Raw genomic sequence first — 13,642 nt, forward strand, 5'->3', positions numbered from 1 at the left:
TTGCAGCCATTTTAATTTAGTCTACATCCTTTTTCGGAAAGCATCCGTAAGGGTAATACAAGAAACATTTTATTAAAATTCACTAGAATTAAATTTCATTTTGTTTAAATAGAAAATAATTAAATTTTTATCTGCCAAGAAGGTAATCCAAAATTAAAACTTAAGACCAGATTCTAAATTGAAGGGTCATGTCCCCCAAAAAAGACATTGTGCTGATCAGTAAATTATATACGTTTTTTATAGAAACAAACATTGTTATTTGTTTATGCTGTAAAATACAGTTACAATAAAGTCAAAATATAATTGTACCAGAATTATTCTTTTTCACTTTTTTTTTCTGAGTTCTCAAGTAAAGGGTATCTTGCCTTCATTTTTATTTGTTCATTTCAAGACCCCAATAATAGAATTATGAAAATATTGTCTTTATACCTTTCCTCTTGTCTTACTAATTTTTTGGCCTTCTGTTTTAATCTTTGCTTTGGAAGCTCCCAAATACTTCAGCTAGACACTACATTTCTAAATGGGGTAAGGCCGTTGGTAATAGAGAACAGGTATTAAAAGTAAATTTAATATGAAAACCAAGAATTGGAGGACTATTATTATGAGAATATATCTTTATATCAAAAGATAAGTTGTAAAAAAATCAGGGAATATTTAGAAACATACTGCATTTTTATCTTATATCTCATCTACTTAAATACGATGCTAATTTCTAGAGGCAAATAATAGGAGTAATAGGAGGTATATGACAATAGATAATAGGAGGTATCCTTCAAGTTATAGGAGGATATGACAGAAATCATAGTTGAGCTGAGACTTCACTGGAGTTTGAAAGAATAAACAGTTTAGGTAATCAGAATGGAACGAGGGCATTGTAGAACTAGGGATGACTACAGAGATGTAGGTACTAATGCACTGGAGCTGTTTGAACTGAAGGATAACTAATTTAGGGACCAGACTGCAAGACGATTGATTATGATAAATTGGTAAGGGTCTTTTAATAATAATAAAAATCAATAATTTAACTACCTTTTGCCATGTAACAAATTACTTCAAAACTTGTCAGTGTAAAACATTTTTTATCACTAATTTCTATGGGTCAGTGATTTTGGGAAGGTCCCAGTTTGGTGGGTTTGGCTTAGATTTCTCATAAGATTGCAATCAATACATCCTTTGAGGCTGTAGTAATCTGAGGGCTTGACCGGGTCTGGAGGCTGTGCTTCTAAGATGTCTCACTCATATGGCTGGTAGTTAAATGCCCCACTTACTCATCACATGGAACTTTGAATGTCACCAAGACATGGCATGTGGCTTCCCCAGAGAGAGTGATCTGAGAAAACAAAAGTCACAGTGTCTTTTTGACCTAGGCTAAGGAGTCAATACTCTTTATTTCCACCACATTATATTTGTCAGAGGCAAGTTACTTAGAACACCCACACTCAAGAAAAAGGGAATTAGTCTCCACCAGAGGGAATATTAGCAAAGAATTTGTAAACATACGCCACAAAAAATTTGCTTACAAACCATCACAAAAGTGTTTTAATTTTACTGTCTACTCTGTGATTACATAATATAGTCACTTATAGGGAATGGTTAATCTAGCAGGGTGGCACAGGCAAAGTGATAGGAGCTCCAGAACCCAAAGAGACAAATCACCTTGGGAATTTTTATTTCAGCAGCATAGGTGATCTGGCTACACGTGGTCAAATTGTACGTCTAGAAAAGGATATTTAATTTTTTAAAGTTAAAGTGGGAAGGATCAGATTGGCTTCTGAAGTAGACAAGGGCTGGGTTTCCTGGAAGACATGCTGTATCAAAAATATTAGCAGTGAATACCAAGAAGCTGTGTTTCAGGAACATAAGCTGTTTAGGAGGCTAGAAAGTTGGAAAAGACATTAGAAATTAGGCATAGATGTAGCGATGGCTGAAAAAAAAGAAAAGGAAAAAGAAAATATCTTGAACAAAGTTTCCCTGCTGAAATAGAACTAAGCTTTTATATTCTCTAACCTGTGGGAAATAGCCACCCATTATCTTAGTATCAGTGGAAAAAGTCTAAGAATTAACCTGACTCTAAGAGTGATAGAATAACGATTGAGCTGTGTATATGTGCAGTTATCATACTCAGTGGTCACTATACGGTAGTTCGAATCAGTAAAACATACCTATTAATTTTGTCCTCAATCTGCTTCTATGAAATTGTATAGTAAAAACATTTAGCCTGTTTTTTTTGTTTGTTTGTTTGTTTTTGTTTTTGGATTGACTTTTATAAGGGTAGTATAACAGAGGATAAGTGTAATGGATCCCTGATGGAGATAGGACTGAGAGAGCTAAAATAATATGATTTGGGTGTTTTGTTGTTGTTTTATAGTTGTGAGGTATTTTTGTTTTATTTTTGGAGGGTGGTGGTTTTATTTTTGCTGTTGTTATCATTTGTTTTTATTTGGACAGCCTAGTAGAGAGCAAAGTATATGAACCTGCAGCTCACATAATTGGAAATTTATATTAAATAATAGGAAAATACCATGTGTCAGGCAAGTATGTGAAGCACTGATTTAGAGAGATTTTTTAAAATATCTAATAATGTTGAAGATGTACATTCCTTTTCACCCAGTAATTTCACTTTTAGGTATGAAAATAGTGTCTTACAGACGTTGTTGGCCATGTCCTTCATTGGGTAGATAGTAGTTTCAAGAAAGAATACTTACATGTCTTACTACACGTGGACCATTTTGGTATTTTCTGTCCTATATACTTCTCTGTATTTGTTGCTATTCACTAAATTTATTTTATGATATGTTAAGGGTAACGATACACCAATGAAAAACACTGCTCTAGGGAAACTAACACATGTGCTTGAGGAGAAATGTACAAATGTGTTTATGGCATCATTGTTAATAAGAGCAAAAGCATGAATACAACCTAAATATTCATCAGTGAGAGAATATATAAATAATTTGTAATATATCCATAGAAAGGAACACTGAACATCAGTCAAAATTAATATATTGGAACTATATTATTCAGTATGCCTAGATTACAAAAATTGTTTGTGAATAAAGTATGTTAGAGAAGGATACGTACAGGATAAAATTTATATAAAGTTTCAAAATATGTAAAACAATACATATGAAGTTAAAACAGAGATACAGATGGTAATGATATTCACTGAATTAAGGATAGCCATTTACTCTTGGGGAAGGAGATGCATCAGTACTAGGTATATAGGAAGTTTTAACTGTAATATTTTATTAACTGAGCAGTGGATATACAGTTATTCATTGTATTGTCTTCTATATCTTTTTTACATCTGAAATTTTTCATATTAAGAAAAAAGTTGGGGCTGGTTGGTTAGCTTGGTTGATTAGAGCACAGCCTTATAACACCAGGGTCATGGGTTCGGATCCACTTACTGGCCAGCCACCAAAAAAAGAAAAAAAAAAAGAAAGAAAGAAAAGAGAAAAAAAATTATTTTGAGTATTATAAAGGTCTAGGGATATCTCACAGTTGTAGTAAAGCTTCTTTTTATAATTGTGTTGTCTCTAACTGCCCAGATTGATGAAACTTAAATGACAGATTGTAATTGCCAACATTTATGAAAGATTTAGTATGTGTTAGGCACAATTCTGAGTATTTTACTTGTATTAAGTGATTTTATTCTCGAATTAACTCTGTGAGCTAGGTACTGTTATTATCGCTATTTTACAGATGAGGAAGCCTAAGAAAAAGGGAAGTACCTTGCCCAAAGTCACACAGCTAGTAAATAACAGAACCAGGATTTCAACTCAGGATGTCTTGCTCCAGAGTCTGTACTATTAGCCACTATGCTATAGAACCTCTACATGAGAAAAAAGTATTATCAAAAAATGCAGGAAAACTAAAGATTGCACAGTAATTGGCAGTATGGCTTGGGAAGAGAGTTTCCCCAATTTTTGTTCTTAAGCAATGACAGGAGCCTAGAAGGAACTGAGATTTATTAGAGCAAGCAAGGAATTAACTATTAGAATTCTATCACTCATTTTGCACAAAAGAGAAACTAAGAAAAGTGCCTTAATTAACATTAAAATTCCAGCTGAAGTGACATTATTGTCTTGTGCAAATTGCAGAATTAAAAATTACTTAAAATTTTAATTTGTTCATGTATGGTAAATCAGAAGCCTTGAATATTGATCTGCAAAAGAAAATTAAGCTTCGTCATATTATACTTAACATGATTTTTTTAAACTAGCACTAATAACCTGGTGAAAGGTAAGATAGAAGTCCTTGTATTATTGTTGCATTGGTTCTTGATTCACGGCTCTTAGAGTAGAAAAATCATCCTGGAAAGATTATATTGGATGCTTGGAGTGAAGTGAAGTGAAAAGCTATCTGGGCAGTGAGCCAAAATCCTGACTTTTGGGAATGTTATGCAACCACTTCACAGTATAGTTACCAAGATCGTTCCCATTGTGACTATAGGTGGATTATTCTTCCCTTTGCTTCAGCCTAAAAAGTAAATTAATTATAGATGAAAGACCTCTGACTTGACTGAAGTAGCAAAAGCTGATTTTAAGCTAAGGGTATACATGTATAGTTTAATTGTCAATAAATTACTTCAAGATTTTAGGTTTTATAAACTATTGCACATTTTCAAATAATATTGGCTTCTGCGTGATTTTGCCTCATGGATATCTAACAAATTTGTGTCTTAATCATAAAAATTATTTTCTTTTAATTTATTAAATGTACGCTAGCTTATAAAGTTCACAGTTCTTTAGAGAAACCAGTTTTGAGCTCTACATTATTCTGTACATGGATGATGGTACTCTGGTTTCCTGAGAAGATTTAACATATTTGTTGACTCCATAGTAGTTGTAAGGCTCTCAAAAAGCTCCAAACGTCATTGCATAGCCCAATGAAAATAGAGCAGTTTGGCAAAAATAAGGTGTTTCATAGAAGTTCTTTTTTCAGTTTGGTATTGGTAGTTTTTATTTTATAGAAGAAGTATAAAAAACAGAAGATGTTCAGACTAGAGGCCTTTGAGAGTATGGATAATATATATTTCTATTTATTATGAATTTTGTATTTATATATAAAGTATTAGAAATAATATTTACTGCTTGTTGAAAGTAAATATGCATGTATTCCAACTTTGGATATTAATCAGAGGTTTGTCCCCCATCCCCACCCCCACCCCCAGTGACGCTATTGCTGAGATTAGAGCCATTTGTATTGAAGAAATTGGAGTATGGATGAAAATGTATAGTGATGCCTTCCTAAATGACAGTTACCTAAAATATGTTGGATGGACTCTTCATGACAGGGTAAGTTACTCTGTTCTAAGTTTTGATAGAGGATATGTTTATCTCAGTACTAGAATACTAGGAATCAAAATAGCAATTGATTTTTCAACAGTTGTAATAATATGTGAATTTAGGATGATGCAAATGAGTAACTGGTTATTTGAAGACCATGATGAAACCGGAGACATTAGCCCATGTGTGAAAACCTTGTCTTGGTTAGTTGAAGTGCTCTCTTGAACTAAGATTGACAACCTGGTATATCTAAAGTTTTAAGAGAATATAGTATCTTAAGAAGATAATTATAATTTTTTTTTAGTCTGGAATCAGAAATTATTTCTTGTTTCTCTTAATATACAAAAACGAAATAAGCTTCTTTATTTTGAATTCTCTAGGGTCATGTCACAGTATAGTATTTTATCAGAGGTGAATAGATTTGTTAGATTCTAGAATATTCGATGTAAAAATCTGTTTCTACCTCTAGCCTCTTAAAAAGGGCTCTGATTTTGAAAGAAATTCTACATCATTGAGTCCTAAATAATTAATTCTCAATTAATCAAAGGTGGGAATGATAAATTATTGGAATTTTTTTCTTATTTTAACATAGTTGATTGTACATATGTATTGGGTACAGAGTTCAATATCAATATCTGAGTGCAATATGTAATGCTCAAATCAGGATAATTAGTGTATTCAGCATTATACAGTGTAATCATTTTTTGAGGCCCTTTACCAGTTCCTCCCTTACTCCTCCTACCTCTTCCCCTTTCCCACCTCTGGTAACCTCAGTTCTGTTCTCTCCTTTTGAAAGTTCAGCATATTACTGTGATTGTTACATCTTCCTTTCTTTCTTTTTCAAGTTTGTTTTAGCTTTTAGCTTTTTAGCTCTCACTTATGAGTGAGGACATATGTTATTTCTCTTTCTGTGCCAGGTTTATTTCACTTAACATAATTTTCTCTATGTTCATCCATGTTGCTGTGAATGGCAGTATTTCATTCTTTTTTACAGCACAGTAGTCTTCTGTTGTGTACATAGACCACATTTTCCTTATCCAGTCATTCCATGGTGGACATTTAGGTTGATTCCAACTCTTTGTTATCGTAGATAGAGCTGTGATAAACATGGTGGTGCAGGTATGCCTTAGACATGATGATTTCCATTCCTTGGAATATATTACCTAGCAGTGGAATTGTTGATCTTATGGCTGTTCTATCCATAGTTGTTTGAGGAACATCCATACCGTTTTCCATAATGGCTGCACTAATTTACAGTCTCACAAACAGTACAGGAGGGTCCACCTTTCTCTGCATCCTCGCCAGCATTTTTAGTCTCTTTTTGATAAAAGCCAGTCAGAGTGAGGTGAGATGATACCTGCCTTGGCTTGAATACCCTCCCAAAACTTAATCTCCACTGTGACTGTTGAGGGTAGGAAGTCCTATTATGGTAATTGAAAGGTGGGGCCTTGGGGAGGTGATGAGATTGTTGGACCATGCCATAATGAATGGATTAATAATGAATGGTCTGGGGCATGGTTCTGAGGGGTTTAAAAAGAGAGTGAATGAGATTATTTGCTCTGCTCTCTCTGCTCCTCCATGTTTCACAGTGTAATACTCTACCATTACTGTCACCACCACCAAGGCACTCACCAGATGTATTCCCTGGATTTTGGACTTCTCAGCCTCAGAAACTGTTAAGCAATAAATTTAATTTTCTTTATAAATCACCCAATTTAAGGTATTTTTTTAGAAGTAACAGAAGAGGGCTAATACAATATCACAATGTGGTTTTGATTTGCATTTAGCTGATGCTTAGTGATGTTGAGCATATTTTCATGTGTCTATTGGCCATTTGTATATCTTCCTTTGAGAAATGCCTATTAAGCGCCTTTGCCATTTTTAAAATCAGGTTATCTCTTTTTTACTGTTGTTTGAGTTCATTTTATATTCTGAATACTAATCCTTTGTCCAATGCATAGGTGGCAAATATTTTCTCCCATTCTGTAGGTTGTCTTTTTGCTCTGTTAATTGTTTCTTTTACTGTGCAGAAGCTTTTTAGTTTGATATAATCCCATTTGTTTTCCTTTGGTTGTCTGTGCTTTTAGGATCATATTCATAAAGTGTTTGCTCAGTCCTACTTCCTGAAGTGTTTCCCATGTTTTCTTCTAGGAGTTTTTATAGTTTCAGGTCTTAATTTATGTAAGTCTTTAATCCATTTTGAGATGATTTTGGTATATGGTAAGAGATACAGGTCAAGTTTCATTCTTCTATATATGGATGTTCATTTATTGAAGAGGCAGTCTTTTCCCCAGTGTATGTTCTTGGTGCCTTTGTCAAAGATCTGTAAGTTGTGGGTTGATTTCTGGGTTCTTTTCTATTCTGTTTGATTGGTCTGAGTGTCTTTATGATACAACCATGCTGTATTGGTTACTATAGCTTTGTAGTATAATTTGAAGTCAGGTAGTGTAATACCTCTAGCTTTATTTATTTATTTATTTATTGCTCAGGATTGCTTTGGCTATTTGGAATCTTTTATTGTTTCATATGAATGTTAGGATTTTTTTTCTATTTCTGTGAAGAATGTCATTGGCATTTTGATGGGGATTGCATTGAATCTTTAGATCATTTTGGGTAGTATGGACATTTTCACAATGTTAATTCTTCCAATCCAAGAGCATGGAAGGTCTTTCCATTTTTATATGGCCTCTTTAATTTCTTTCAACAGTGACTTGTAGGTCTTGTCATAGAGATCTTTCACCTGCTTGCTATATTTATTCCTAGGGGTTTTTTGCGGGGGGGGGGGAGGATTGGGGGGTTTTGTGTGTGTGTATGAATATTTTAAATGGACTAGCATTCTTAATTTCTTTCCCTGCTAGTTCGTAGTTGGCACATAAAACCATTACTGATTTTTCCATGTTGATTTTGTATCTTGCAACTTTACTAAAATAAACTCTAAGAGCTTTTTTGTAGAGTCTTTAGGCTTTTCTATGTACAGCATCATGTCATCTGCAAACAGGGACAATTTGACTTCATCTTTTCCAATCTGGATTCCCTTTATTTCTTTTTCTTGCCTGACTGCTCTGGCTAGTAGTACTTCTTTATTTTACTTCATTTTTTTACTTTTTTCTTCTTCTTTAAAAAATTTTTTTATATTAATTTATCGATATACAACGTAGTTGTTTTTTGTGTCTCTTTACCAGTTCCTCCTTTCTCTCCTTCTGTGCCTCTCCCCCATCCACCCCCCCCATCATATCTATTTACTTGTCTTAACAAGTTCAAGGAATTGTGATTCTGGCTAGTACTTCTGACACTCTGTTAAATAGGAGCAGCAAGAGTGGGCATTGTTGTCTTGTTCCTGTTCTCATTCAGGTTCAAATTGGCAGTGGGATTGTCATATATGGCTTTTATCCAGTTGAGATATTTTTCTTCTATACCTAATTTTCTGAGAATATTTATCGTGAAGATATGTTGAATTTGGCAAATACTTTTTCTGTCTATTGAGATAATCGTGGTTTTTTCCCCCTTGATTTTGTTGATATGGTGTCTTACATTTATTTACTTGGGAATGTTGAACCATCCTTGCATTCCTGGGATGAATCCCATTTGAATGTGGTTATAATTTTTTTTATGTCTTGCTGTATTCCATTTGTTAAAATTTTGTTGAGGATTTTTGTGTATATATTCATTAGAGATATTGGTCTGTGGTTTTCTTTTTTTTTTTGTTCTATCTTTGCTTTTGGTATCAGGGTGATTCTGGCTTTATAGAATGAGTTTGGGAGAATGGCCTCTGTTTCAATTTTTTGGAATAGTTTGGGAAGACTTGGTATTAATTCCTCTTTAAAGGTTTCGTAGAATTTACCAGTACAGACATCCAGTCTTGGGCTTTTTTGTTGTTGGGAGACTGCTGATTACTTCTTCAAACTAGTTGCTTGATGTTCTGTTGAAGTTTTCTATGTCTTCTTGGTTCAGTGTTGGTGTTTGTATGTGTCCAGAAATTTATCCATTAGCTCCAGGTTTTCAAACTTCTTGGGATATAGTTGTTGGTAAAAATCTCTGATTCTTTATATTTCTGTGGTATTGGTTGTAATGTCTCTTTCATTTCTAATTTTTGTTTTTAAGTCTTCTTTTTTTAGTTAGTCTAGCTAATGGTTTGTCTATTTTGTTTATCTTCTTGAAAAACCAACTTTTTGTTTCTTTGATCTATTGTATCATCTTTGGGGTTTTTATTTAGTTCTGCTCCGACCTTAATTATTTCATTCTGTCTACTAATTTTAGAATGGAATTGCTCTTGTTTTTCTAGTTCGTTGAGGTGTAGCATTAACTTGTTTATTTGCAAACTTTCTATTCTTTTGATGTAAGCATTTATTGCTGTAAATTTCCCTCTTAGAACTGGTTTCGCAGCCTCCCATGGTTTTCGGTATGATGTGTCTTCATTTTCATTAGTTTGAAGAAATTTATTGATTTCCTGTTTAATTTCTTCTTGGACCCACAGATTGTTCAGGAGCATGTTGTTTTAATTTCCATGTGTTTGTATTGTTTCCTGAGTTTTGCTTGTGATTGATTTCTAGTTTGGATCTGTTGTGGTCTGAGAAGATAACTTGAAATGTTTTCAATTTTTAAAAATATGTTGAGTCCTGATTTGTGACCTAACATGTCATCTATCCTGGATAATGTTCCATGTGCTGCTGAGAAGAATGTATATTCTGGGGTTGTTTGATGAAATGTTCTGTAGATATCTGCCAAGTCCAATTGATCGGAAGTGTGGTTTAAATACAGTGTTTTTGTGTTGATTTGTTGCCGACATGATTTGTTCAGTGTTTGAGAGGGGTACTCATGTCCCCAACTATTATCATATTTGTGTCTGTCTCTTTCTTAAGGATTAATAGTGTTTGTTTTATTTATCTGAATGCTTTGATGTTGAGTGCGTCTGTTTTTATGATTTGTTATGTCTTCTTTTTGGATAGATACGTTTATCATCATATAGTGGCCTTCTTTGTCTCTTTTTATAGTTTTTAGTTTAAAGTCTATTTTATCTGATGTAGGAATAGCCACTCCTGCTTGTTTTTGTTTCTCTTTGCTTGGTATATCTTTTTCCATCCCTTGACTCTTTTTGTATGTGTCTTTACAGGTGAGGTGAGTCTCTTGTAGAGAGTGTATAGTTGGGTGTAGTTTTTTAACCCAATCAGCTAGTCTGTGTCTTTTGAGTGGGGAATTTAATCTGCTTACATTTAGGGTAGTTACTAAAGGATATTTTCTTACTTTTGTCATTTTAATAATTTTCATGTGGATGTTTTAAATATCTTTTGTTTCTTTCCCTTTTAATGTTTGTCTTCAGTATTAGTTGGTTTTTGGAGGTGGTAAGTTACAATTTCTTTCTCTTTCCAGTTTGCATTTCTGTTCTACCAGTGGGGTTGTGTGTGTGTGTGTGTGTGTGTGTTCATGGTAGTGATTATTGATTTTTTGATTCAGATGCAGGACTCCCTTTAGAATTTCTTGTGCGGCTGGTCATGTGGTGGTAAACTCTCATAGCTTTTGTTTGTTGGGAAATACACTATTTCTCCTTCATTAGTGAAAGATGGCCTTGCTGATTATAGTATTCTTGGCTGGCAGTTTTTTTCTTCTAGTATTTTGAATATATCATCCCATTCTCTTCTGGCATATAGAGTTTCTCTTGAGAAGTCTGCTGTTAGTCTGATGGGGACTCTCTCATAAGTGATTTGATGCTTTTCTCCTTCACAATTAGCCCACCTGAATTTGGTTAATTTGAAACCTTTCACAGTATTTCCATTTAAATATTCTTAATACACATATGCATTTTAATAATTAGCATTGTCTCCTTGAAACGTGAATTATTGGCTCTTAAAAATATAACTAATTATGAAATTATGGTTAGCAGTATGTTACACAGTACTTTTTCATATCACAACATTTTTTTCAAAAGTAATTTGACACAAACGTTAACAAAGTGTCTCTGACAAATATATACAATCAGCTCCCCAACAAATTTTTTATCTTTGTTTCCTTTTTCTGCTTTTACCCCCTATTTTTATTACATTTTTAGTTATTCATTAAATAATATTTATTTATTTTCATTTTATGTCAGCTGGGCAGTATAGAGATTGGACCTTGGATCAGTAACATTTATTGAGCAGTGAATATGCTTTTAGACACTGTGTTAAACAGCTTTCAGATTTGAATCACAGTTTTTATAATAAAGCATTTAGGCACTATAATAGAAATAGGCTCAGAGTATAGTAGAGCCCCAAAGTAGAGCTGTTACCAAAAAGGCAACTGGAGTTTTCATTCTGTTATTTTAAAACAGTTTTCTAAAAGACTGTCATGAATACCACCTTATTTAATTGTTAAGAAGTTCCTGTGGTATAGGCAGGACACATTATAGGTGGAGAACCAAGACTTGGGAAAAGAGGTGGTTGATTGGGAGATGCCACTGGATAAAACTCAGTTCGTGTCCTTGCTCTACTTATAATTTGCTGTGTGAATTTCAGTGATGTAATTTCATCTTTCTTCACATTTGTTTCAAGTCTATAGCTAGAGAGAAGTCAGTCATGCTATTTTAAATCTGGGGTTGTGACTTTACATTGGGGCAACTGTCCTTAGCCTTTTACTTGTCCATTATTGATCTCTTTTCACTATATGTATTAAATAATACTTTTAGTGGCTTTCCACTTATCTTGCTTCCTGGGATACCATGTCCTATGTGCCATAGATCCCTATGGGCTACCCTTCAGCCCTGCTGCCCATTACAATTGTTATTCCCTGCTTGCATGTCATAGGTGATGGTACCTTATCTCTGCTATTTTGGAATCATATCTCCATTGCTATATGGAGCCAGTTTTTCCATTCAGTCCATGCCGCGATTTGATCATCATCTGGTGGCCAGGAAGGGAGGTCTGTGTAGATCATGAGGAGGGCTACTAGCATTGTCCTTAAGGTACCTGTCTCATTTGAGGCTTCCATGTCATCTCAGCAAAGGATAGGACAGGGAGGAGACATGCTATCCTTTAACCAAGGGGGCATGAGCTATATTTTCAGGCCCTCAAATTCAGAGGTAACTAGGAGTTCAAGGTTCTTAGCTGTATCCACCCACATATCCTTTAGACTTAACTTCTTTCCTATCATGGCCCTGACTTTGACATGGGAGACTTGTCTGGGACAAAAAGTCTCTCAAATTCCGCCCCTCTCACAATTGAGTTCTGGACCTGGTCTTCAGTATAATTGATTTTCTATCTGCTGGAGATAAGGGTCTCTTTAAATGTTGCCAGTGCAGCAACACTTGCTTTTAACTGGTGATTAAATAGCCTGAGACTGTCGTTTTCTCTTTAGCATCATAAAGACACTTAGCAAGAGCCACTTAGTTACACAGTCCTTACAGTTACTATTCATCCTGCTCCCTCAAATGTAGGAATGTTGTACAAGCTAGTTCGCATCCCTTTTCTCCCACAGATGAAAATTCTAGAAAATACTCTTGTTATCCTATGTCAGAACTATCAATATTTCACATACTACCACTGGGTCCTTCTTCATAGCATTCCAGCCTTCAAGTAATCCAACCTTACAGTCCGGTCAGTAAAGCTTCGTAGGTCCATTCTTGGTACCAGCTGTCTTTGGTCACGTTCCCTAGAAGCAAAGCCCGAATTGGGGATTTTTGTGCTAGTCATATATTGAGGTTTATACTCTCAGTAGTAGTCTATAAGAATGTGAGGAAAGTATGATAAAGCAGGAAACAGACTGAGAAAAATCTGGTTTCAAAATGCTATTCTCAGTCTGATCTCATAAGGAGCTTTGGAGAGTACATTGCACCTTAGAGGTTGTCCTGCCCAGAAGCAAGGAGGTTTGGCTGTTTTACTCTTTTATCTTTCAGCACTGGTTGTGGGCCTCAGCCTGGGGAGGGAGTGGAGCTTAATGTCCTAGAGATCTCTGTACCGAGTAATTCTTGTCAACCATGGTTGGTTCTCCAGAGAAAAGTACAGTTATGAACTATTAGCAGTCAACGCAGGCAGAGGCTGGAATTAACCCAGTAAAGGGGATCTTGGCAGGGCATCAACAGCATCTGCCACAGGTACCTCAGGTTCTTCCTATGTGCTAGTGGTTTAGCAGCAAACGTCATCTCATTCAATGATGTGCTAGAAGTGGCTTGGATCAGCTTGCAAGAGAATGATTATGCATATCTGTTTATAAATGAGTTCAATGATGTATCTTTGGTAGCTCGATATTGACCATGGGGTGGGAGAGAGTTGGATTACAGACATTGCAAATGCAGTAGTTCAGGGCCCTGTTCCTCAGAGCTGGTTGTTACAAGTCTTACCAGCATTCCTCTGCATTTAATCCTTACAGCAGCTTTATAAATG

General features: G+C 34.9%; 1 protein-coding gene across 1 annotated transcript in view; it reads left to right on the forward strand.

Annotated features, from left to right (window-relative positions):
• Nucleotides 1–13,642, forward strand: part of STAG1 (STAG1 cohesin complex component) — a 365,558-nt gene that overhangs the window by 250,018 nt on the left and 101,898 nt on the right. The window contains exon 10 of the mRNA XM_063115300.1: nt 5,177–5,300. Within this exon, the coding sequence (XP_062971370.1) occupies nt 5,177–5,300 (124 nt within the window). The remainder of the gene's footprint in view (nt 1–5,176; nt 5,301–13,642) is intronic.

This window comes from Cynocephalus volans, chromosome 11 (genome assembly GCF_027409185.1).
Source record: "Cynocephalus volans isolate mCynVol1 chromosome 11, mCynVol1.pri, whole genome shotgun sequence".
In the NCBI taxonomy this organism is placed as follows: Eukaryota; Metazoa; Chordata; class Mammalia; order Dermoptera; family Cynocephalidae; genus Cynocephalus; species Cynocephalus volans.